This window comes from Fukomys damarensis, unplaced genomic scaffold, assembly GCF_012274545.1.
Source record: "Fukomys damarensis isolate Sample0158 unplaced genomic scaffold, DMR_v1.0_HiC HiC_scaffold_9, whole genome shotgun sequence".
Classification (NCBI taxonomy): domain Eukaryota; kingdom Metazoa; phylum Chordata; class Mammalia; order Rodentia; family Bathyergidae; genus Fukomys; species Fukomys damarensis.
In genome coordinates this window covers 45243723-45271234 of record NW_022900921.1, presented here as the reverse complement: position 1 = coordinate 45271234, position 27512 = coordinate 45243723, and the positions used below count along the sequence as shown (strand labels likewise).

The 27512-nt window shown below is 44.1% G+C and overlaps 1 protein-coding gene across 7 annotated transcripts in view; it reads right to left on the bottom strand.

Moving 5' to 3' along the window:
- Il1r1 (interleukin 1 receptor type 1) overlaps positions 1-27512 on the bottom strand; it is a 72703-nt gene that overhangs the window by 2839 nt on the left and 42352 nt on the right. For 2 of the 7 annotated variants that reach the window (XM_010630687.3, XM_010630688.2), the window contains exons 2-11: positions 18892-19029; positions 14588-14711; positions 13785-13848; positions 7986-8220; positions 7688-7877; positions 7023-7191; positions 4927-4992; positions 3167-3284; positions 2346-2497; positions 227-370 (exon numbers count right to left, since the gene is read on the bottom strand). In XM_010630687.3, coding sequence (XP_010628989.1) covers positions 227-370; positions 2346-2497; positions 3167-3284; positions 4927-4992; positions 7023-7191; positions 7688-7877; positions 7986-8220; positions 13785-13848; positions 14588-14614 — 1165 coding nt within the window. In that variant the 5' untranslated portion in view covers positions 14615-14711; positions 18892-19029. Of the gene's footprint in view, positions 1-226; positions 371-2345; positions 2498-3166; positions 3285-4926; positions 4993-7022; positions 7192-7687; positions 7878-7985; positions 8221-13784; positions 13849-14119; positions 14298-14587; positions 14712-18891; positions 19030-25223; positions 25249-27512 lie in introns of those variants that run through there. The other 5 variants (XM_010630689.2, XM_010630692.3, XM_010630693.3 and 2 more) reach the window with 5 other exon arrangements.

Here is a 27512-nt window from a genome sequence, read left to right as displayed (position 1 = left end):
TGTGGTGCTAAAGAAGTAATTTAGAAAGCAATGACATTAGCTTAACCATTTCTGAAACTATAATTATATCAAAGAAACCATAATTACATATAATAATAATTACTATTATTGTGCCTCTCACTATCAGTCATTTTAAACCTTCTGTAAAAACCTTAGTCATCTTCTACGTGTCCTAGCTATCCCCTCTCTCCAATAAGAAAATACTATAAAGAATACCAGATTATACCTTTTTGGGAGAGAAAATCATAGCAGGAACCTCTGTACCAAAGCACAATGTCAACCTTGAAGATTTTATAGATGAAAACTGAGCATGTGATTACAAGTGTCAGTGTGACGAATATTCCAATCATGTGCTTCTGGAAATCAGGGACTAGAAAAAGGGAAGAAAAAAAAGCAGAAAAGGGGAGAAACATGAGAACTGAAATGAATTAAAACTTTGAGCATAGAAAATTGAACATTTTCATTGCAGAAAAAGCATATTTGGGGTCAGTCTTGCATTCACAATATCGATTCATTCATTATTATGGCTAATAATGGATACCAATGTAAACAGCAATCGAGCATGGACACTATATAAAACTAAGGTGCATTCTGTTGTTTCCCTCTAAATAGCATAGTATACAAAAACAGTAAAAATGCTGAAGACCATAGATCAGAGCCCTCCATCACTTAACAGGAAGTCAAAATCACTCAAAAGCTACAAGCATTCCCTGAAACAGGAGGTTACTTAGAAAAATCCAAAACATGGAAGAAAAAAGCAGGGGTAAGAGAATCTTCTACATGTTCCTGGCACATCTTTCCAATCATTTATCAAATGATCACAGAAGAGAAGCGAAGGTGGATAAGGGGGAGGAGGCTGCAGAGGAACCAAAAAGAGGAAGAAGAAGACTTTCTCAAAGTCAGGGCCCATGCCGGCATCCAGAAAGAAGAATCTAAAAGCTTTATCATTTTATTTTTCCCATTTAGATCTCTGATCCATCTAGAGTTGATTTCGGCCGAAAGCAGAAATAAGACACACCATTTTCCAGACGGATGCACAACTGACCCAGTGGAGGTTCAGGTTTATGGTCTTCATTATTGTAGCTGCACATGAGATCATGGTATCTGTAAGACAAATCCTTCACATCTGCTGCTCCTACGCAAGACCACCTTGACTGGTCTTGGTCATCTACCTTTTCATACAACTTTTCCATGGGTGCCCACAACCACACAGCCAATCAAACACACATCCTCACTTACACAAATACTGCTGTGATGCTGATTGGAACTTTGTGAATCTATACATTCATATAGGGATAACTGACATCATTGCAATAATATGTCTTTCACAGTAGGAACATTGTGTATCCCCCTATTTAGACTTTCTCTGCTGTATTTCAGTAACTTTTTAGACTGTACTAGAAGATTGAAACAGTTTTCGCTAGATTCATTCTTAAATATTTTATGATTTTTATGCTACTGTAAATATTTTAAAATTAAATTTCTATCTGTTTGTGATTGCTATTGAGACATGCATAGAAATCATACTATAGCAAGATCCTAGTGATCTTAAATCCATTTCTCAATTGTGCTAGTTTGTCTCAAGTTTCTTTCAGATATTCTTTCAGGTCCATATTTATGAATGTCCTATTTTTAAGTCAGCTACAGGTTATTTTTAAACATTTCAAAACATTTTCAACCCTGTGATTCTGTCAATTCATGAAAATCACTGACTCCTGACAGCCTCTTTGTGAAGTAGATATGAAGGCTTCCCCTATATAGTCATCATTTACTTTAAAATGTTCATTAGGTATCTCCACCACAGAGGACTTGAGTTCCTACTAGCGCTAGAAATAAAATAATTAGTAAAATAAATAGCTGACATCATTAAAGAACTTACAACGAATAAAATTAAATATAATAGATACAACGATGGGTGTGACACGGTGCCACGCCGGTGCATAAGAAAGCCCTCAGCTTATCTGTTATGGAACAGAGCTGGATTCAGGGCAGGCAGCAGGACAGAGAAGCTGCCTAGAAGAGCAGATCCTTCAGCCAAAAACTGAAAGAAGATCAGAAGCTGTACAGGTGAAGGGGAAGTGAAGAGTGTTCCAGGCAGAGGAAACAGGGTTGGAAATGGCGAAGTAGTGGAATCTTACAGTAATACCTCGGTTCATGGCTGGCAAACAGAAATGTTTCAGAATATTTTATGTTCGTTCATGAACTCCGAATTGGGTGATGAACAGAACAAACAGAACATGGCCATCTTCCCCAGAATCACAAAACAAATTCAGTTTGTGAACCAAGGTTCCACTGTATTATGTAAAAGGATGACAAAAAGGAATTTCAAATAAATGGTTGTTTACCTGGATGTATAAACTTGACATATGCTGCTTCATTACTATGGCCGTTCCTGGCCACACAGGTAAATGGGTGCAGATAGAACAGACTTCTGACTTCTGAAATATTAAGCATCACAATGACTATATCTTTGTTTTTGGCTAAAGAATTTTCCAAACTGTGTGAGAGAGGGAAAGAGATTGATTAAGTAATAGCATTGTAATTACATCAACTATGAATAAGACAGGTGTACCGGGTTTGTTTCTTTATATGGCACGTAAACTGCAGCTGAGATGACCACCTATACCGGTGTCAGACATAGCAATCAGACTGCTGGCAACACCAGTGTGAGACTGCAGAGCCCACAGAGCACTGTGAGTAAAGGACTCAGCAGTAAAGAAATTACGTTGAAATTAGCGACTGCCAAGAGGAAAAATAGCAGGGGGTAGCTTGGGGTAGGTGACAAAGGGCTTTGGTGAGATGGTGAGAAGGTGGGAATAGGTACAGATGTATAACAGGAAATTATTATTTGGCCCCAGCTACCTAGTCTTTTCAAAAGTACTTAAATAGCATGACAAGTAATTCAAGAGAATGGCTTCCTTGGAATGTTGCAACATGCATAACTGAATTTGAGAGAAAGTCTTCTAAGTGTACGGAATCTGCACCCCAGTAACACCTATTTTCACCTTAAATGTACAAGCTCTCACCGATCCTGTGTAGCATACTTAACAGAAATAAAAATGAGCAGCTAGGGGTTAGGAATAATCAACTGCGGTACACCCTCACTACCCAGGTTAGGTAAAAGCCTGACACAGAATTTAATACTGCAACTGATTGGTGTACTTACTAGTAATAGTCTTCTACCAGTAAAGGGTCGTCAGAGTCGATGAATGACCCATTCCACTTCCAGTAGACAGAGTCTGTGTAATGGCCTGTGACATTACAGATCAGCTGGATCTTGGATCCTGCAAAGCAATGTAGTTTTGTTGTTTGTTGGTTCGTTGGTTTTTTGGGGTTTTGTTTTTATTTTTTGTTTTTTGTTTTTGGTACCAGGGATCAAACTCAGGACTTTGTGATTGTAATACTGTTACGGAAGGAAATGGCAAGTGACACACAGAGAGGCAGCAGGACGGAAGTAAAATAAAAATGTTTACTCCATAGATGGGGATTGATGACACCTAAAGGTGGTGCCCTGATGGGCCCCCCATTGGGTTACAACTCCTTTTTTTATAGGGTTTTACAGCCTTGATCTTGGTTGGTTACACTGCATTTTCACACTTCACGTTGCTGATACCCAAAAGATGGTGGTGAGACAGTTGAATTTCAACCCGGATGCAGCTTTTGTTAGGAAAAGTTACCTTTAAGATTTATTCAGTTATCTATTCTAGCCAGGGGGAAGGGAGAGTGTTTGGTCAACAAAGCTAACAATGGTTCTTTTCACTTACAAAACTTTTGGGGGAGACTAAGTGCCTCTGGTGCCCAGTAACTCTGAACTAAGCAGAGTGAAGGGCAGAAGTTATCTTACATTGTGACATTTCCTAAGTTTTCCCTATCAATACAGGTATGCAGCCACTGAGCTAAATCCCCAGCCCTAAAAGCAATATATTTTTAATCAAAAGATTAATTGATTTTTATGCTGGCCTATCTGTATGACTAAATGGCTATTGAACAAAAGTTCTAATTATTAAAAGCTATAAGGAAAGAGAAAACAATGCCCTGAAACTTACCCCCACGCAGTAACTGCTATTAGGGACTTTCTCCATCTCATTCTTTATCTTCTCTGTGAACATAGCAGTTTTGTGAAGGGAATCTTATTGTCTATTATTTAAGAATTGCTGTGCATTGCGAATTTCTATCTCCATAATTAGTTCTTCAAAATTGGCTGTGTTGTGGCTATATGGTGTTTCATAACCTAGATATACTCTAACCATTTTCCTATTGTTAAACACTATTTGTATTTGATTTTTTGTTACTATGATTAATATCCCAAAGAACATCCTTGTTATTTATCAGTGTGTGTTTGTACATATTCTGGAGCATGACTGTGAGTAAAAATCTGGCAGGGGGACTGAATCAAAGAAACAGTCTTTAAAAGCCAAACCTCTGTCAAAGGAGGCTGCACCAGTCTGCTTACCCCAAAAGATTGTGCCAATTTTTAACTCCATTCATATTTTAACTAGAATCCTTTTGAACCTATGAATGAATTTTGTTCACAAATTCCAGGCATGGATAGATTTTTGCCAGGAGAGGCAAGAAAATCTAAAAATTAAAAAAAATTAAGATATAATTTTTGCTACTGTCCACTTCCATATAGATATATTCAGGAAATGGCTTACATTATGTGTAGTAAAGATGTGATTTGTCTTACTGTTGAGTTCAAAATAATGACTTCATGCCTTGCAACCATAAGGTCCCAAGTTTGATCCCCAGTACTACTACTACTATAATAATAATAATAATAATAATAATAATAATAACAATGGGACCAGGGATTTAGCTCAGTGGTTCTGCCGCCTGCCTGGCAAGCGCAAGGACCCAAGTTCGATCCCTGGTACCAAATAATGATGATGATGATGATTTCAGCCTCACTTGATGGAGCCCACTTACCCAAGTTCACTTCCACAGTCTCGTTCTTGGGACTCACAATCACAGGTCTGTCTGGCTTGTTTTCCTCTGAAAGAAAAACACCCATGGGGTTCTCAGTCTTCTGCCGATCAAAATCACAGGGATGATGACGCTTAGCAAAATACAGGCAATGGCTCTGGCCACATGGTCACTCCAGTGCTCAGAGAATCATAGCAGGAGACCGGAGGCCAGAGGAGGAGGGAAGCTGGCAGAGGTGACAGCCAAGAGTCGACACAGGATGCAAAGCTGGACACTTTGGGCCTGCGGGGCAGATTCTGCAGCACACATTCACATGCACAGGTACACACACACACACACACACACAAGCACACTCATGGGTGTGCACATATCTTCGGGACACTGTATGAAGTCAGGAAGGTGATTAGCCATGGTAAAACCAGTCAGTGCCAGACCTGTCTGGAATTAGTGACTCAACTAAAATTGATATGGTCATTGACATCATTTATTAAAACAGGCAGATCATCAAGAGGCCTAGAAATTAATCTGAGCCTTCCTATAGGAAGATTACCCTTCACCTTTGACCTGTGGCCAAGAGGAAACTAGGAGAAATGACAAAGTTGAATGCCTAGTCAAATAAATAAGCAAAGTCCACAAAGACAGGCTATTATGTTTTTTTTTTCTTTTCTTTCCTAAACCATACTTAGAACAGTTCCTGGCACACAACAGATGCTCAACAAATATTTTTAAATCTAGAAACGAACAAAAAGCATTCAGGACCATTGAGGTGGGCTTGGGGAAAAAACAAAATACTCCCTTACCTTTAAGCATATTTGTTTCTAAAAACTGGAATCAAAAAAGGAGACAGAGTAGTCAAGCTAATTAATCTGCTTAAAAATGGCAGTGCCCAATTTTCCCCAGAGCTCCACCTCCTAGTCTGGTAGTTGTGTCTCAGGAGAGAGAACACAGAGTCACACAGTAACTGGGGCAGCTGCTGCAAATGCTACAGTAATTGTGATCCAAAGGCCATCGGAAGTTAGGATAGCCGATGCTTTTAAGAGCAAGCAATGCTTTTAATGTCTATTCAATAAAATTAATCAGTGAAGGCCAGAGATTTAGCTCAGTGGTGCCACTGCCTGCCTCACAAGAGCAAAGTCCTGAGTTCAATCCCTAGTACAAGAAAATAAAGCACAAAATCTGAAATTAATCAGTGAAAAAGAAATTATCATAGCATTGGGAAAAAATATAGCTATATCGTGATCATATTCTGGACTTGCTGGGGTAGTCCCAATTTAAACACATTCTCCTGGCTTAATTACTAATAGACAGCTCTTTTACTTGCAAGAAAAGTCCTTCTTAGATGAACTCTTCTTATGTTATTTAAAGCTGACATCTATGAAAAGGTTGAATATTCTGCCCATCCCAGGCACTTTGTAGAAGTGCATTTTGCTTTGTTCTGTTGTAAATCGTTTTTAATATGAAACACGGTTAATGCCAAAATGAAAGACTTCGAAGAATTAAGAACCATCATCGTATACCTATCAGTGACTTGAATGTTTTGCACCAAGCACTCTGCACACATGACCATATGCTGAGTACTTCCTGAATGCTGATCTTCTCAATGACCTGGGGGGAGGGGAGGGTCTGTAGCATCTTCCTAGGGAGGAGGAAACAGCCACACAGAGGTGAAGTAACTGTGCTATCACAGTGCAAACAGGAGGTGGAATGCAGGAGTGTAAGTCAGCCCAAAGCCAGTCCGAGGCATCCGACCTATTCAGGCCGAGGACTCTCACTGGGACACTCAGTGCAAGCTCTCACGACATTTCCAAGTAGCGACCAGAGGGGGCGCCAGAGCTCTTGGAAGCAGAATCTCTAGCCATGTCAACAAGCATCCTAGATCAGATCAGACACATAGCTCAGGAAGTCTCTGTTTAATCCGCACTGGGCATCTTGCAAGAATGAAAAAATATTTACATTCTATGCAGTAACAAGAAGCTAAACTAAGGGACTGGGTGGTTATGGAGTACTTGAGCTTCCTTGGGTTTGGTTCCTCCATGGGCCGTGGCGGTCATCATAAAATCTCGGACTCTTGAGTCCCCAGGGTTGGAGCCAGGACTCACCGAAAGGAAGGAACTGTATTGTCCGTGTGATGTGATACCGCTTCCCCAGGTACGTGTAGGGCGCATGGCAGGTATAGTTCCCTCTGTGCTCCGGAGCCACGTTCTTCACAAGCAGTGTATTTAGGACTCCAATGAAGTGTGCATCGTCGAGAAGTAGAGGTTTGCAATCCTAAGAAGCGGAGAGAAGGAAAGCAGTCAATCTACCTATTAACAAATTTGAATTTTCAAAAAGTGACTGAAGCCAGGGATTTAGCTCAGTGGCGCAGCACCCGCCTCTCAAGCACAAGGTCCTGAGTTCAATCACCAGTACCGGGGAAAAAAAGTGACTGAAATGGTTCCTTGAATAAAGTAAGTTTTGTTATTACATTTCTTTTAGGGAGGCAAGGGTGGAAAAGTTCATTATATTCCTGTGATACTGAATCTTTATTCCCAGAGCCTCATGCAAGTGAAGACAAGTTTATTTTGCAAGAAGAGCATACTTGAGGAAAAACATGTTTTGACACTGTAGTTTCTTATAAATGCTGCACTTCCTTTCTTCATTGTTATTATTTATTTTTATATTTCCCAATCCCTGAAAGATTATTCCCCATTTAAGTTCCAACACACAAAAAAAAACCACTATTTTATTTGCTTGGAAAATTATGCCATATTTAAAATAAAATTACCTTAAACCACTTTACTTCAGGGAACTCATTCTTTTCATCTTTTAAAAAACTCAAATGAGGGCACACAAGTCTTCCATCTCTTGAAATGGGTAGTTTCTGTGTAAATAGAACTTGTGCACTGTAACACAAGTTAGGCTCATTCTCCATAAAATGTGCAGTTATTTTAATTTTGAGGCAGTAAGTTGAATTTCTAAAACAAAGCAAAATAGGAAATTAAACACTCTTAAAAGATTTTTGCATCCTTAACTACCATAGGTACTTAGAACACACATGTATAATGTATTAATTTCCTTCTTACCTTACAGCACAGTAATACTGTCCTGAATCCTCTACTTTAGCAGGAACAAACCAAAGCTTTTCTTTCTGCTGATTAATCCTGCAGTTTTGATCCATACATATAGGCGTCTTGCTGTCATTTTTATACCAAATCACAGGACCTAAGTTTTCATTTGAGTTAAGATTACAGGCAACAACAGCAATTTCATTTGCAGATGAAGCTAAAATTATTCGATCTTCACGCTCAGCACATTTATCTTTAAAAGGCAAAAAGGGGAAGCAATTTTTGTAAAACTTTTTCAACGCTTCTTAATGTAATACCTACAGATAAATATATCTATTATTAAGTACATCATATATATATATATATATGCTAAAGAGTAACAATCTGGGAGTCTAGAAAATGTACCTTCAACATAGTCAGGGTCTAGCTGAAGGGAGCTGAGTTGGGAATGTGAAGGGTTGGCAAGGCAAAGGCCAAAAGGTTGGCACTGCACATAGAGAGAGGGCTTGTAGATGTACAGAAAGTCCCCTGGCATTGTCAGCTGAGTAGCAATCAATGGAAGAATGCAAGAAAACTGCCCAAGGCCAGAGTGAGAACTGCACAAGGATGATGAGGAATAATGCCTACAACAGACATAATGCTGGAAACAGCCGCTGCTTCCATAGCCTGAAGGGAAACTCTCCTTAATCATGGGGCAACAGGAAGAGTACCCAGAAAAGTTCTGCCTTAAAGCCAGCCAACCATGGTCTGAAAAACATGTGCCAAAATGAATCCCTCCTTCTTCCAGTTGTGGGCATTGGATATTTCCATTCTAGTGATGAAAAAGTGACTAAGACATACTGTACCACAAAAAAGAAAAGACAAGAAATTTTAAAAAGACTGGCATTTTTTTCAAAATGAAAGGCTTGCAATAATTTTAAAAAAAACATTTATTTAAAACAAAACAAAACAAAATCTGCCAAATCAAAGAACAGCTGGGTGGATGTTTTTTTTTTTAATTCAACTATTCCTATGCCTCAGATCCGGTCATGAAATCCAGGAGCTTGGCAAACACGGTGGCTATTAAAACCAGCAGCCCTGCAAGATCAGATGAAGTCTGGATCTCCTCAAAAAGTTTCACTCCTGGACCAATAACAATCTTGCCCCTGACTGGTAATTCCTGGAAGTGACACTCAGAGACTTGTATTATTGACCTGATTCAGAGCCACACAAGAGAATTCTTATCCATAAGGACATAGCCATAGCCCATAGGAGACTTAAAGAGCTCTCACACACTCCTGACGGTGTAGCAGGGCTGTTCACACCCTCAGGACAGAGCAGAGGAAGCACCAGGCTCTTGTGTCTAAATAACGCTGGGGTCCCAAGCAGGAAGTAGAGGCCGAGGAACACTTGGCCACAGCCTAAGTGTTGAAAGCATGCCCTGGACACCCACAGCCTCCCAGCAAGGGGCAGAAAACCACAGAATTTAGGGAAATCTCTGGATGATCATGAGCTGACCATTAAATTAACCCAGCAGTGACTTCAGGAGCAACATACTGAAGGAAACACAGGCTACACGAGATTAGCCCAGGAAAGCAGTGACATAAATGGACAAAAGTTGCAGGAACACAACAATTTAAAAACCAACAATAAAAACAAACCTTGGGCTTGTATAGGAGGGTATATGATTCCTAGAGTCAAATTTTATTCTACCTAGAGCATCCAATTTTCAACAAAATATTATAAAACATAAAAAAATAGGAAAGTATGGCCCACACATAAAAGGAAAAAAGCTGCCAATAAAAATTGTACCGGAGGAGCCCAATTGATATTACACATAGACTTTTAAATGGCTAATAAAAATATGTCCTAACTACTGGAAAAAAAACACTACATCTGAAGGATTAATGTAGAGTGTCAGTAGAAAAAGACAGAAATCACCAAAGAAAACCAAGTAGAAATTCTGCAGTGGAAATGTCCAATAACTAAAGTGAAAAATTTCACTAAAGGAGCTCAGTAGCAAATGTGAGCTGCAGAGGAAAGAAACTTCTGGTGGACATGAAGATTGGTCACCTGGTTATGGGAATACTAGTCAATCTTAAAACAAGAACACAAAGCAGAGACTCATGGGGCTTCACGGAGTCTGCCAATAGATAAAGATGCAGAATAGAGTCCCAGGAAAAGGGAGGAGGGGGGGAGGGGGAGGGGAAGGAGGAGGAGGAGGAGGAGGGAGAGAGAATATCAGTAAAAAAAAAAAACTGAAGAAATATTCAAATATTTCCCAAATTTGATGAAGACATTAGTCTACCCATCCAAGAAGCTCAAGGAACAAGTAAGATAAGTAAAAGAAATACACCTGTAGGTGCATCATAGTGGAATTACAGAAAGATAGAATTTTTAAAAGAGCAAGAGATAAATGTCTCAAAACACACAGGGTGTCTTCAATAAGGCTGACAATCAGCTCTCAGAAGCCACAGAGGCGAGAGATACTGGCAGGACGTAATGACCACGCTGAAAGTAGACAGCCAATAAAGAACTCTATAGCTGGAGAAACTATACAAAACTGAAGAAAAAATAAAGACACAGATAAACCACAATTAAGATAATTCTTCAGGATGTAAGGGTGAGCTGGCTGCAGCATCTGTCACCCCATTAATTGCAAGGGTTGATCCGGCTGATCTGGCTAGCTAGGCAGGTGTCCCCTTCCTCCCTCACCACTCCATGTGAGCCCCTCCAGAAGGTGCACACTTGGTCAAAGAGTATGACCACCTCCGATAGACAAGGACCATTTCCTCGGTCAAGGGTATATGAGTAGCTGCACTTCCTTGCTGGAACCTCCAAACAAGCTCTCAAGATAATCCTTCATAATCAGACTTGCTCTATAAAAAAAGTGACTGAGAGTCTTTAAGTTGAGATAAAAGAATCTAAGCCAAGCACCCTTGCAATCCTAGCACTTGGGAGGCTGAGGCAAGCTGATCACTACAAGTTTGAGGCCAGCCTAGGCTACATAGAACCTTTCAGACAAGCCTGAACTAGTGAAATCCTGTCTCACAGAGCCCAAAAATGGGGAAGAAGATAAAAGAACCTAGGCAATAACTCAAATCCACATAAAGAAATAAGAAATACCAGTAAACATAAGTAAACAAAACTATGTAAGTAAATATATTCTAAAATACAAATAGCCACATTAGAAAGTTCAATATCAGCAAAATTAAAATTAAAACCATAATCACGTACCACCACACACCCATTAGAAGTATTAAAGTGGAAAAAGATAGACTCTAGCAACTGTTGGTTAAGGGTGTGGAGAAACTGGAACCTTCCATTTCTGGTGAAGATATCAAGTGACACAACCTTAACAACTTCTGCTATTTTCTAAAAAAATTTTCTATGCATCCTCCAAATGCCCAAGCAGCTCCATTCCTGGGTATCTTTCCAAAGGTGTGGAAGCATACATCCATCCAAAGACTTGTACACCAATATTCTTAATATCTCTATTTTAACTGCCAAACTTGAGAGAGTCAAAATGTCCACGAACATATCAATATATACCCACACAACAGAAATTACTAAGTAATTCAATAATCAATTGTGATTATATAGAAAGAAACTAGACTCCTCTCCCTCAAAGAGTACATAATGTATAACCCACTTATTTAAGATTCAAGAGGACACAAGCAAGCTACAGCTCCAGAAGTGGATCAGCAGTTGCCTGGGGATGAGGGGTGGGAACAGAGGAGGAGAAGGATCTTAAAGGGACAAAAGGAAACTAGAGGACCATGGCATCTGCTGCCACAACTATGGTTATGGCCACAGGATATCTGTGCCATTCACACTTCCAGTTGTGCACTTTGAACATGCGTGGTTACCATGCATCAGTTGTGCTTCCATAATTGTTACACTTTGAGTGTAATCGAAAGAGTGCAATCAAAGCGGCTGGGAACTTAGCATGGTGCCCACACAGACTCAGGACACATAATGCTTAGCTGCCAGGAGGGGTCACAGCAACAGCAGTGATGAGAACAGTAAACTCCAGGTAAGTGCTCAGTGAGGCTACTCTTGTGTGTTCTGACCAACATCACCCATGACCACAGTGCACTCAGATAAACGACTCTCAGGCAGCATCTGACCTGCATGTCAGTATCTATCTGACAGGTACCTAGGAGCACACGGGCACCCTTGAAACCCTTCTTCATTTGGCTTTCGAGATGTGTGTCTGGGTCTTACATCTCCTCCTGGTTCTCTGACCAGTGGACGCCTGACCATATGCCCAGTCCTGGAAGTCGTCATCCTTTCTCTCTACACTCAGTGACCACTCTGTCTCCTGTTCTCCTGCCCACTGCTGGCTGATGTCACCAACTGTACACAGGGTCACTGTATAGATACCCAAGGGGCAGCAGAACTTGACTTGTCCACAGCGAAAGCCTGCCCCTCCCTGACCCCACAGCCACAATGTTACCTTCTGTCTGCAAAGGCCAAAGGCCTGGGAGTCATCCTCAACTTTCTCCTGCCCCTCACCCCTCACATCGTGCCCATCTATAAATCCCCAAGGGCTCCATCTTCACAGTCCACCCCAAACCTGATGCCTTGTGGTTTCTCCTTCCTTGCCTTCTGCGGACAAGCCATCATCATTTCCTGCTCAGAACCTGTCACTGTCAGAATTTGTGTTTTTGCTGTTGTTGTTTTGTTTTTTTGAGACAGGGTCTCACTGTGTAGTTGAGACTGACCTGGAACTCACTGTGTAGACCAGGCTGGTCTCGAACTCACAGCAATTCTCCTGCCTCAGCCTCCTGAGTGATGGGATTACAGGCATGTGCACCACCACACCAGGCTACTTGTGTGAGTTTTTGCAAGAGTTTCTGCACAGGCCTCTGTGTCTGCCCTCGCCTTCCTAGAGCCTATTCTCAAAGCAGGAACCAAAACGATCCTGTGTGTGGGAGTAGAAGTCAGATCTCCTTTCTGGTTTTGAATGAAGAAGCCGTGTAGCTTTCTCATCCGAGTCAAACTAGAAGCCAAGATCCTCGGAAAGTTCTGCAGGGCTCTAAGTGAGCCCTTCACCATGCTGGAAGTTTAGTTCCTAGAACAACCCAAGTGTGCTTGGCCTCAAGCCTTTGCACTTGCTCCCTATGATATTTCTACCCCTCAGCCTGGGACCTGTATTGCTCCCTCTTCTTCTGTTTCAGGTTCAACTCAAAAGTCAGCTTTTCACTGAGGCCACACTATTAGCAATTTTATCTTCTGTGTGCTCCACTCCCGAAATTGTACACCTTGCTTTCCGGTTGCTCTCCTCCTTAAGCTCATCATCACGTGACATACTGTGACATCCGTTCACTTATCTAATGGATTATGTTCCTGACACAGGAATGTAAACACCTGCAGGTGAAAATCTCTGCCTGGATTATTGACTGTTTTGTCCCCAGCACCCAGTACCTGGCACAAGGCAAATATGTAGTAAGGGATGGAGAAGGGAGAAAAAAATGAAGACATAGAGAAGACAAAACAGTGTCCTGAAAGTGTCTAGCTGTGGGTTCACAGACCGCATTGTCACTTTTCAATAAAAGTAAAGTGGGAAGAGCCCGGATTACACCTTAGAGACCCAGACCTGAGCCCTGGCTCTAACATTAGTACATGACCCTGGTGTCTGGACCTCAGTTTCCCAATCTGCAAGTGAGAGGCTGAGAGGGGAAGATGCTAAAGGAACTTCAAGCTACACAGTTTTATGACCAGGGTCTCTGCGTCCTGGGAGTCAGCTGAGACTGGTAAGAAAAGCAACCCTGCCGAGAAGGTATTTCCTGCATTCTGGATCACAGCTTTTCTCAGATGAGACGTTTAACTTACCAGCCTCCAAAGACATCAGCAGCACCATGAAACAGACAACTCTGAGTGACACTTTCATATTCTCCTGGAGAAATGGAGGGATGGAAAAAAGACAAAGATGTGACTATTCAACCAATCCCTACAGCCGAATTCACTGATACCAACTGCCTCAGCATCCCCAAGTCACACCAGTGGACCAGTCTTCCCACAGTGTTACTGAAATCGTGTGGGGACTCCAGTTAGAAAATGGAGGGTAAGGGAGATGGATGATTTCTTACAGAATTGAGGACAACTCTGCAACTTAAGACTTTAACAATTTCCGCACCATGTGTCCCAATATACGTTTTTAGACTCACCTCCTGCTTAAATTCCCCCAAAATTAGTCCTTAACCAATGAAAACTGGCAGGCACACTTTTCTGGGACTTTCCCCAACATCTAGAATAAGCATGCATGAATCTCTTTCACAAAGTAGACTCCAACCGGCTTCCCATCCCAGTGGGCTCCACATCTGCAGATCCAACCCAACTGCAGGTCTAAAATATTGAGAAAAATTATTTCTGTGCTGAACATGTGAAAACTTTTTTTGGTCATCATTCTCCAAACAATACAATAAAATACCATTATTTTCATGGCATTTACATTATATTAGGTATCACAGGGAATCTGGAGGTGATTTAAAGAAGGTGGGAAAATGTGTGTAACACTACACAATTTTATCTAAGGGAACTGAAATCCGTGGATTGTGGTAAGTGTGGGTGTCCTGGGACAGAAGCCCAGTAGACACTAAGAGACAGCTGTTTTCCCTCGACCTAAACCAGCTCACCTCCATCAGTGTGGCCTGATTTCCCATCTGGAGCGCCTCCTGCTGACCAGGACCCCTCGCAAAAGTCTTCCCATACTTCTACATCCACTCCCAGGTTATGCCTTCTTTTTTATCATACAAGATCCTAAATCATTTGCACAATATAATATAGTTACATAGAAAAGCCCCTGAAAGGACCAAAAGAAATCCTAATATAATAAAATGGAGTTGGCCTTTGTGTTTGGGTGGATTCACCCTTCCCTGGGGCATTTTACATTTTCCCAAACATTTGGCATAAGCAGGCACAAATCTTCACAAAGGAAATGCTCCACTGCTCCTCCGAGCGCTTGCAAAGGCCATAAAAGCACAGCAGCAGTGTCCACAGGTCCTTCTCAGTGAGGGTCTGCACAGTAACCTGAGGTCCTGGACATGGGGCATCTTGGTTATCCAAGGATCTGTCCCCACCTGGCAAGAGGTATGACGGGATCAGGGTCCAGCCAAAGACAGCAGGTCAAGAGTATGCCCATTGCTTTCTCCTCAAGATGGAGCCACTAAAATAAAAACACCTCAATGTTGCCTGCCTTTCTAAACCTCTCGGGCCCAAATGAAGTCACTGTTCACCGTAGCCTCCAAAAGGAAAAAATCTCTGAATGCTCCTATTTCATGCTCCTGAAGGGAGCCTGACCAGAACACAGAAAGTTTCAACCTTGAGTCTCCACCGAGCTTTTGCACAAAACCACTTGAGGTCCACAAGTACCTCAAACTCAATGGGATTCAAAAACTCAAACTCATGCTTGCCCCAGAAAGCATAATTCACCAGTGCTCCTCAGCTTGGTAACAAGCACAGCTCCACACCTACTGGGCAGGCACTTAAGGGAGACCTGGACTGAGGCTCCTGTGGCTGCCACTGCCAGTCTCCTCTCCCCAAACCCTCATCTGTCTGTGTCCTTAGACCATCAGTGCCACCTAGTGCCCTTACAGCTACAGGTGGTGCCACTGTACCTCAGCCGTCTCCAGCTCCGGTCTGGCTTCCTCGTGGCCTCAGGCTCCTCCTGGTCCTCTCTATGCATGACTTTACAATCCAGGGAGCCTTGAGCTCTGTCACCAAATGATTCAGTCCCTGCTCCCTAGCAAAGCCTGTGGGTGTCCTGTTCTGGTCTCTCCCTCCCCTCTGCCCCCAGCACCCCCCAGGCTCCAGCCTCTCAGGCTTGGCCGCCCCTCACTCTCCCTCTGCTCACTGCCTAGCTTCTTCCCCTCCACCAGACTCCTCCTAAGCCTTTGTCTGGGCCCCCAGCAACCAGCTCTGTCCCCACAGCATCCAGTTCCCTGCTTGGAACCCAGAGGCTCTTTAAAAAAGTCCCAAAGGACCAAATGGGACAAAGAACAAACGAAACAGCTGAGCCTCCACTCAACTTTGGGACAATGTCCTACAGGACTAGAACTGCAGTTTTTGGACCAGAACACTGTGCTCAAAAAGTAATCTGCCTTTTGATTTCTACAGGATATTAAATTTACCTGTATCTTTATATGTACCCAAGGTACACATAAACCGTTGTAACTAAGATGACACCCCTTCAGACTACCGAGAGGTGATCATTTCACTATTAGCTGGAAAATGTTCAGTTTAAGGAATTTTATTAAAAGGTATGAACATGCTACAAGGTGCTTTTAAACAAATAATAGGGGAAGTTCTTTTTGTTTTGGCCGTCCTAGGGAATAAACCTATGCCTTCACACTGAGCTACCTCCCTAGACCTTTTGATTTATTTTTTTATTTTGAGACAGGGCCTTGCTGGGTCACTAACTTGTGCAGGCTGACCTCAAACTTTTGATCCTCCTGCCTTAGCACCCCAAGCAATATTTTAGGCATTGGAGATACCTCATTTGTATTCTCATCGCTTTATCCCCAGTGTCAGGACAGCCTGGAGTCCTGCCTCCGAGCCTTAAAACTGACTCGCTTCAACAACCCGCAGCCCTCACACTTGGTTCAAGTCAATGGGCCCTCGCCCCAATTGGTCTATGTTAATATATTACTAGTGCATTTACTTTAAAACATATTCAAATTGTGGAATAAGAAAGAAGGTGTTGAAGTCATGTAGCCTGGCTTATTCCCTCTTCCTATCTTTAGGAGAGGGAGGAAGGGAAGAAAGGGTTAAAATACTTCCCGGTTACCAGATCCTGGCCAACCACCCACTCTCCTCTCACTCTGGCTCATAACAGCAGGGCAGGCGGTGATGAAATCACTCAAAGGCAGCTGTCCGCACACAAGTGCAAGCCCTGGCTTGCTTCGAAGGCAGGACTCCACTCGGAAAGGGAGTGGAAGGGCGCCTCGGGGCCTGCCCCAGACTAAAGACAGACAAACGGCCTTAACCATCCAGGTCAAGGCCAGGGCGTCCACACAGGGAAGGCCATCTTGGATGTGACCCCTCCCTGGCCTTCAGTTTCCCCCTCAGACCACTTCCTGCTCCAACAGCCTCTAAAACAGGGGTCTGGGTTTCATTCTTGCCCCCAAACTGCCTGGAAAAAAACAGGAGGTAGGAGCAACCCCTTCTCCTAGCAGCAGCCCTTCCGGCAGTTTTGTTTTGTTTTTTAATTTCTGTTTTTATTAATGCATATTTGCTCCACATAAATGGTCAAACTCCACATGTGAAGCTGGTACATGGACCTAACACATCGCAGCTGTTCTTGTACCCCCCCTTCCCCCTCCCTCCTTCTCTGGGACTCCTTCCCATTTGTGTAAGATCTATCTCCCCGCTTCCTATTATCTGTCTTTTATTTGGCTCTCTATTTATACTTCGGGTTTCTCATGTAAGAGAAAATATTTAAGCTTACGCACCTAATGTACTTCACTTAACACTAGGGTCTCAAGGGGCATCCATTTTCCTACAAAAGATTCAAGTTTGCACTCTATGGCAGAGTAGTGCTCCACTGTGTATAAATACTACATTTTATTTATCTATTCATCCAGAGATGGGCACAGGGGTGACTTCCAAGATTCAGCTACTATGAATTGTAGCAGCAGCCTTTCTGGATTGGTATTTGTGCCCAGGACCCTCCAGGAAGGGATCGGCTCTGAGCTGGAGACAGGCATGAAGGCCACAGCCCCCCAGGGAGGGAGGGCAGCAGAAAGGGAAGAGGTAAAGAATGTACTCAAGACTAACCCAAAGGGCTTTCCATAAAACCCAATATGCCCTCAAATAACCCTCAAAATCCTGCCATGTCCTCAAATAACCAGGAATCCCAGCACAGAGCTGGTCCCACATACCCTTCACAACACCAGATGCTGAAAGACCACCCAAATCGGGCTGTTCCCAAAGGCATGTGGTTTAAAGCTCAGCCCCTGTGCCTCAGTTTTCCATGTGATAAAGTGGGCATGACTGTGGCACTGTCCCTGACACTTGCCATAAGGATGACATACACAGAAGGCATAGGACCTGCAGTGTCCGGCCCAGGGGTCCTCTGCTGTCAGCTGTCACAATAAACAGAAGCTTTGATAAAATGTTCTCAGCTGCCTGTGCATGAACGATGCACACTAAGCTTGTCCAGTCTGGGAATGGTGGCCCAGAAAGCAGGCGTAGTGACCCAGGGCCCAGCGTGAGGGACACCAGGACAGAAGGACAATCGAGCAAGGCAGTGCCCAGAAGGCAGCTGGAGAGGCCTGCACTCAGAGCCCTTGGGGTGAGGAGCTGGGTCGTCAGGGACCCACAGGACCCCAGAAGATGGTCGGAGGGGGTCTCCAAAGCACTACCAGGCCAGGTCTCCTGGGATGAGGCCAAAAGAGCCATCCTCAACAGAAATCAGGACTCTGATCAATGTCACTTAATAATTTTTATAAACAGCATCTTTATAAACAGTGAAGGGTATGGGACAGGGACAGTAAGAACCAGAACGTGCCGAGATCAGAGGGTGACTGACTCTGCCTAGGGGACCCCATGTCACAAATCACAGCAGCATCACTCCACTCAGGGGACCCAGGGGCCGCAGTCTCCTTCACAGGTCTGGTCAGTCCTTCCCCTCTGTCCCCTCCCTTCATAGACTCCAGTGACCATCACCATCCTGTTCTTCTCTGCCGTCAACTCCTTCAGCTCTCACGGAGGACTAAGATCACAGGGTACTTGTCTCTCTACCTCAGGGTTCTTGCACTAAGCAACCTGTGCCCTGGCTCTATCCAGGTTGTACCCAAATGACAGGACCCCACAAATAGGTACAAATCCCAGGTGTCAACTTAAAAATAAAAGTAAATCTGATAAAACCACAGAGCTGCCCCCAAAGAAAAATACGCCAATAAATACCAAATATTCCATCCTACAGTGGGAGACATCTCACCTGGAGCTGAGGATGGGGGTATCCGCTGCTGATGAGAACAGGCTGAGTGGAGTGGGGTCAGGCAACCCAGCTCTGTGTTCTATGCCAAGGGGTCGTGCTTCTCAGGAGGGCGTCACCATCTTTAGGGGCCGTGTCCACCTGGAAAGGAAGAGCACAGGGTGAAGTTGGGTGACCAGGCTGCATGTCACACACTCAAGACCCCAAGGAGGTGGAGGTGGTGGACACACTCACTGACCTGAGTCCTAAGTATAAAAGGCCCACGTCCCACAGTCCTTTAGGACAGAACACTTTTGGGAAATCAAGTCATAAGCATGGAGAACAGAAACAGCTTGACAACCACAAGCTATTTTGGCTTTAACACATACACCTAGCACTTGGCCAGATCCAAATGATGCCAACTCATTCTGTAGCTATCACCGCTCAGCACACATGGCAATCAGAGTTCAGGCTTTTCCAGCAGCCAGAACCAAAGAACAAGACCCTTTCCAGACAAGCAAATTCACTGAGCCCTAGTGCTCCCTCTTGCCGTGCACATTAACAAACCTGCACCCCAGGTTAAGTGGTTTAAAATGACCTCAACACAGCTCACAGCGCTGCTCTGCTGCCGTACCCCGTACACACCCCACTATTATCCACCTGTTTATGAAGCCTTCTCTCAGTGTTTGGAGTGCAGCATTTTTCATGTCTGAGTCATTTCCTTGGGGCCAATTACATGCCTGCCAGGTGGCCACACAAGGCCTAGAGATGCCCATTGGGAGGCTGACTTGGGTGAACTTAAACCCAGTTTGTTCTGAGCTCAGACCCTGAGACAGCATGAAGCATGGAAGGAGGTTGTCCGGCTCCCAGCTCAGCAGCACCAATCACGTTACAGTACAGAGTTCCCAGCCTGAGGATGGGGCCTTCCTGGTCCCCAGGAGAGGGCTCAGAAATGACGACAGGAAGGGGGTCCCAGAGAGGAAAGTCAGTGGTAAGAGACAGAGGGGAGCAGGGGAGGATGATGGAGGGAGGTGGCTTTATTCAGAAGGTCCCGGAACCTGTTGCACAGACATCAACTTCCTGTTACTGCCTTCCCACCTGCACCACTTTCCCTCTTTCTTTCTGCAGAAACAGGAGGATGGCAGTTCAAATTCAGCCTAGGCAACTTAACAATTCAGTAAGGCCTGTCTCAAAATACAAAATAAAAAGAGCTGGAGCTACAGCTCAGTGCAAAGTCCCTCGCTCAATCCCCAGGGCAGACAAAGTGAAACAATGTCACTTAATAATTTTTATAAACAGCATCTCCACTTCTTATCCATATCTGAACCACACTACTGTCTGCCTTCGGTACCCACTTCCTCTGAAATTCACAGCCCAGGCCCCTGCCCTCCCAGTCTCTCCACCTAACTTCATACCTCGAAACATCTGGCCAGAAGAGGAGGGTCCCAGCCTTAGGCTGCAGGCACAGCCGCCCTGCCCTGCACCGTCTCTGTCCACCTCTGCCAAGCTTCATTGGATGGCGCCTGGGACTCCAACCTGCTCTGAGCTGGGTCTGAGCAGAACCTTCTCCTGGGGCCCCTGCAGATGAGGCACACAGGGTCTCTGACCAAGGTGCATAAGGGCCTGACTTCCAGTTCTGTGACCCCAGGCTATAGTGGCATTGGGGGCTCCTGTAGGGGCCGCGGAAGCTCATGAGGCAGGCAGACCCTCCCCTTTCTCACACCCATGCCAGGGGGCTCATCATACACATCTTGAGGTTGCAGGAGCATAATGCACACTATGAAAGACAGGACAAGGAGGGAAGGTGGGGGAAGAAATCCAACACCTATCTGTGAATGGAGAGGAAGCAATAGGGGTCTGGGTATGGTTCAGAGAACAAGAATGCAGAAGAGGCCACAGCTGCAGACTGAGAGCTGTGGGTGGCGAGGACACAAGGCAAAAAAAACTCCTAATTGAGTGGTAACTGAACCTGTCCAGTGGGCATTTAAAAAATAGTTTAGAGTAAAATTCAAGTTATACCTTTAGGAAATACCAGCAACAATAAAAAGTCCTAGATTTCATCCCCTGTGTTATTTTCAGACTGAAGTTTTCATACAAAATAGAACGACAGAGACAAAAAGGAGGAATGCACCTGGGAAATTAGTAATCCTTCACACCCTGCTCCCTTCTTCCTTAGGTACAATGACGCCCACCCTGTGTGCGGACAAGATGCTGACGACCAGCTCCTGGGACAGTCGGCTGGGACCCCAGAAACCCAAAGTCTGGGGCCCCTCACTCCCATCCTCAGCAGCACTTTCCACCACTGTGGTGCTCCCCAACTTTATGTGGCAACACATGACAAAGCCAGCAGCCTGAAGAGGCCCCAGGCAGGGTCCCCAAGGTGCTCTGGTGGCCAGGACCCACCCAGGAACATGTATGTATCGCAACATGACAGCAACATCACATAGAACATACACAGCCTCGCTTATTAAACCGAAGATATGCATCTAAGGAATAGGGCACTGTCCTACCTGCAGTGGCTTGTATTTGGTGTGTTCCTTCCTAAAGTCACATTGACAACTGATTGCAACTGTGGCAGTGCTGGGGAACTGTGGCTTTAGAGGTGTTAGAGACAAATGCTTTTTTCACAAGACTGGGTCAGACTGCACGAGGGAGGTACTCTTTTGCGGAACCAGATTAGTAACCACGACAGGAGGTTTGTCTCCTCCACACACCCCTGCCTGCCCTTCCATGTATCTGCTGGATTATGAGACTTCACAAACCCTCACCAGATGCAGCCACCTGATTCTGGACTCCATCCTCCGGAACTGAGACCCATAAAACCCTCTTGTTTATACATTACCCACTCCGGAGTAGTTTGTTACAACAACAGAAAACAGACTAAGAACCTACAAGATCAGAATGAGAAACTTAAACAGTAACTAAGTTACACAACCAGAAATCAAGCAAATGAATTAACAATGAATATATGCAACCCCCACAAACCCTCTCTTGCCAGAAGGGCTCACTTCATCCTGCAGTGCCTCTCTTGAGCCCGGTGCAGGCTCAAAGTATAGGAAAAAATGGCTGGCAAGAGACCACCAACACCCAGGGCATTGCTGAAGGGGAAAGGGCATTTGTCACAGTTTGTGCCCATATTGCATCTATTAAACACCTTATTCCTGAGGAATTCCCAGCAATCTAGAGGAATTCCTTTCTTATTCCCAAGGAATTCCCCCACATTATGAATCCTGCCTTTCCAGCCAGAAGCACAGGCAGGGAAATACATCAGAGACACCCGGGGGACATCAGACCCCATGCAGGACCATGCCACGTAGGTACCTGACTGGGGGGACCAGGCACAGAGGCCCCCATGTGGGAAAGCTGATCCTAACACCCAGTGTCTGGTGTCCAAGCATGAGCTGCATCCCCAGGACCAGCACAGAGCAGTAGCTCCTGCTACACCCTGATACTTAACCTCCCAGGCTGGCTCTCAGCTCTGTGCCAACTCCTTCACAATAGCCATCCCTGCAAACCAGCGGGGTTTGGGGGGACCACCCAGGGAAGACCTCTGCAGAATCCTGGAACTGGAGCCCAGGCTTTCTGGGGAAGGAGCTCTAAGACTCCTAGGAAACTGAAACAGAGTTGGGGAGGGGGAGGCACTGGGGGCACAGGTCCCAGGACTCACAGAGTCCTTGCCATGCGAAGGGATATGGCTGCTTGACTGATGGGGTATGGCTCCCAAAGCACGGGGCATGGCTCTCTGGGACTGTCCCCCAAAGCCAAACCTCCGTAGAAATCCAAGAAGATGGAGGAGTGGACAGCTGGAGGGGCTTCTCCTCCTTCCAGGGACCTGCAGTAGCCAGGCCCACATCTGAAACGGACAAGGAAGTCTTAACCAAACTTAGCCCATTCTCTGCTATTGGAACAGGACGTCTAAAATGGGGTGATTTATAACAAACAGGAAGTTTCCTGCTCTGGGCTCTGGAGGCTGGGAAGGTTAAGATGGGCAGCAGCACAAGAGGGGCTTGAACTCATTCACATGACAACCCACATGGGCACATTCGGTCCATGCTGGAGGACAGAGCCTGAGAGCTACGCACCTCTAGTTCAGCCCCTGCTCCTAACAAAGTGATGCTGGGGGCTGATCCTCCATACACGTCCATATTTCCACCTTCTCCCAAGGCACTTTCCACCTTATCCCACCTTTCCACCATATCCCACATAGATGCAGTTACGGCAGAATCACAAATATTAATCAAGATATGTAGATTTTAATGTGATGGAGAAATACTCAGAGAATTCGGCTCCAACTTCTTGGTCATAACTGAGAAGTGGCTGTGGATGAGGAATGGGGAAAAGCAAGGGATAAAACGTGCTCATTCGCTTGTAAAATGGCACAGCCTCTACGTTCCACTGAAAGCCAGTGGAAAGGTGGGGAATAGGATGGTCCTGAGACTACATCTACAACTATGGTGCTCTCCTATTAACACGATCCATACATATATGTCCACCCACAGATGAAAGGATACAGAAAACATGGTGTTTACACACAGTGGAGCACTGCTCTGCCATTTAAGGACAAGCTTGGGTCATTTTTAGGGAAACAGAAGCACCTCGAGACCATAATAGTAAGTGAAATAAATCAGACACACAAGCTTAAACATTGCATAGTTTCTCAAGTATAAGGAGCAGGACAAAAGATAATGGGAAACAGGGAGACAGATCTTTCTCAAATGGAAAGGAGATCAAAACATAGAGTGGGGAGGGAGGAAGAAAGGGGGAAGGGGACATAGAATTAAGATGTGTCATTGTAAAGGTACAAGATCCCAATAATGAATGTAATTGTACTGTATATCTAAAATGTACCAATAAACTCAATAAAAGAAAAAAAAAGAGTTAAGATGTGTTATGTCCAGGTACCAAATCCCCACAATGAACATAATCATGATGTGCTGCAAATGTGGACTCATAAAATAAATAAATATAGCTAGAGAATAAATAAACTTTAAATGTCAAAAAACAAAAATGATCCATGAAGCTACTAATCAGTCTTAACATGCAGACCAAGTATGTCTGCTTCAAAGATGAGACTAAAAGAAACATACAAAGCCACAAAGCCACATGCTGGTAGAAAATGAATATTCTATACTTTCACAAGTCCTTGTTTGTTAAAGTAGAATCTTAAAGCAGAGTTCTGAAAGGGGCATTATTTTTATCTTAGAACAAACATGGTTATACTGTAAAGTAGGAAGAAAAACACCTCCAAGATCCATCTAGGATAAAACAAGGGACATCAAAGAACTATCCCACAAGGTGAGCTACTAGGGGTGCCAGGCTGGGTACTTCTCATTTCTCAGGAGGAGTCCTTGGGTGGTAAAATCCAAGAAGTTTCACCCTAAGTAAACGCCCACAGTCATTCCTACATAATCTCAGTCAGAAGAGCAGGAAGCAATAGAGCTCCATGAACTCATACCTACTGGGCAAGACACACAGAGCCACCTAATCCCGACTGCCAACACATCTGCTCAGGGTGTCCCTCAAGGCTGCCCAGACTCAAGATGAAGAAGCAGAAGGTGGAAATGACCACAGAGGAGTCTGGGCACCGCTGTGACATTCTGAGTGTGATGAAGCACAAAATGGAAATAGCCCATTCTGTAGAGACTAACAACACAGGCATTCTAATAACCCAAGTACACATCCAAAACGGTGGCCACTGAGAAAGAGCCTTATAAAGCCAGGAACAAGCAAAATTACTCACAAAGAGGGAACAAAAGAAACCACTGATTATCTCAGAAAGCCCAAGAAACACCAGGACTGACCATTTTCCAATCGGAAGATGACTCCTTATATCACACTGGTCTTCTTTATTTACCCACATACATGAGACAAGGAGACTTTTTAATTAACGGTGATGCATAATGACATGAAAAGATGATGAATTTTGCCAGAGAGGTTTCAGGTATCCTATGAAATGTAAATACTCAGCTATCACAAGCCTCAAAGTCACAAGATTAAAGATATCAACTAAGATATGTGGGTTTTAGGGACAAAGGGGAAATGAGCAGTGACTTATGGTTTGATGCCACAAACAGCAAAGTTCCAAACCCTTCAGTCCAGAGGACTCTGATTCTCAAGCTGAGATCTACAGAGAGAAACCAGGAAAACTGAGTACTCTCCACAACAATGTTCACATTTTCTCCCTTGTATAATTTTTTATTAAGATAAAAAATGCCTTAAATGAAACACGAAAACCATAAGTGTATAATCCCACGTGAGGTAGGATCGAAAACTGCAGTGAATGATTAGAAAATGTCAAAAAGTGTATTACAGTAAAAAACACATTGGCATGCATCCGCCTTTGTGCTCCCACTCACTTTAAACATTCTCATCCATTGTTCTTGCCACTCTCTGAAATAGGAAGTCCTCTTTCATGAGGGTCTCTAGTTTTGAAAAGGAAAAATGTAGTATAGGTTAATCTGAAAATAGACTTAAAAGCTCCACCGCCTTGTGGTCTGAAGTGAATGATTATTGTAAGCACATATTTTCGTGTTAGTGCTGTCAGGGACATAACTCCCCATGCAACCTGCTAGTACCACCAAGAGAATAACTCCCTATCTCCGCCCGGGGCGTAAACCCATTCTGGAATGTAACACACTCTATATGATGCCCACTCTAACTACACATCTTTCTTATCTGCTCCTCCTTTGCAGACCTTACCCTGAACTGATGCAAACTACAAATATGTGTCTTCCTTATCTAGCCAATCTTACACTAAATTTAATTTTTCTTATCCTGAGTTTGACCTTGCTACAGACCAATTAGTAATAATGATATTATTTATGTAACCAATCAACTGCCTGCTCTGCTTCTATATTAGTTCCTGCTTGCAAATCCTACCTAAACTGTAGACAGGCAGAAAGACAGTGCCTGGTTCTTCTGAGCAATTATCCCAACCAGGCCCGTCGACATAAATAAAGTTTACTTTCTGCCTCCAAGTCCTGAGTGCCTGTTGGTATCTCCCATTTGCCATCATAGTTTCACTGCCATGGCTGCTGAGATGCCCTGAATCACTTCAAAGCATTTGCCTTTCAGGACCACTGTGACTTTGGGGAAGAGCCAGAAATTGCATAGTACTAGATTTGGTGAATAAAGTGGGTGAGGATTCTCTGTAAAATTTTATGTAACAGAAATTGCCATAAGCATTTTTAATTGACTTAGGACACTGCGGCAGCCATGAAAAGACCCTCAAGACAGAGGACTTCCAAAACTACTGCAGAAAGTGTCAAGAACGATGGGATAAATGTGTTCACAGTGAGGAGGATTTTGAGGGGCATTCATGGCAATGTTCATCATTTTTAAATTTAAATATTAACCATACATTTTGTTCACATCTCATAAAATGGGGCAACTGTGTACACCAGGAATACTCCATCAGGATACACACCATTTCTGTCACCACTGAAGTTCCCTCATGCCCCACAGTAGTCAGCCCCATTGCATAGTACCCACTGTTCTGATTTCTATTGCCACCTCTACTCCGGATCCTTTAACCATTACCCTAAGAGCACCAGGTGGCTGGATTCTGCCCTAACTGCCAGTGCCCTGCTGTGTCCACACCACATCTGCATGAGCCCATGTCTTCAGCTGCCCACTACTGGGTCACACAAGGAAGGAGGCGGACGTCCTTGATAGGTGAGCAGGGTCCCTGAAGGAACATTTCAGAAACTATGGCGAAGCAGACACTTTGATCACAATGTATTTGGTGAGTGATGGAGACCATGGGTACGGGACATCTAGAACAACACCAGCCAGTTCTGCTCACACTTGTCTCTGCGGTCCCCCATCATTTATGCCAACAGGAAAACATCTTTATAGTATTCAGAGGCCAGCCCCTAACTCCATTCCATACTTATATATTTGCATATTACTGCCACAATTTCCATATTCTGAATTTTTTAGTTATGCAAGCACTGTGACAAGTGAGAGAAGGCTGGCCTCTGGCCACCACTCGGACCTATGGTCCATCTATAGAAAGCACCAGGTGACGGAGAGGTTCTAGCCTAGCTCTGCCCAAGCACCACCATGCCCAAATACATCACTTTAGTCCATGGCCATACCACCCTGACCACGCCCGATCTCTTCCCAATGCATCACTTTAGTCCAGAACACTTCCATCTCTTCTTTACATCTAGAGATTATGATGACTTTTGAAAAGTATGTTGTAAGTTTTACCATTATCATTTCACAATTATAAACAAGGTGTTATAAAATACTTGCACGAGGAGGTGGGTGCTGGGTTTTCACAGGGGTAGAAAGCGGTGATATCCAACTTTCTCTGGCCTCTTGGTCAGGAGTCCCTGCCACACTCCCCACGTCCCCAGGTTCTCGGGTGTGGTTGCCAGGCATGCAGAGAGCAGGCTGCTGGACCCCTCCAGTTGGCACCCGCTCAGCTGTGCTTACCCAGCCATACCTTGGTGCGGCCACTTCCAGACACAGCCTAAAACTTGTTCTTCCATCTCTTTAATGACGACCTTTGGGATAAAGTTTTCCCACTTGAAATAAGAATGCTTTTGTATCAAGAATGCTTTTATCATCACTTTTACCCTAAAGACAGCAACTGCCCACGTCCTCTCTCTCTCTCTCTCTCTCTCTCTCTCTCTCTC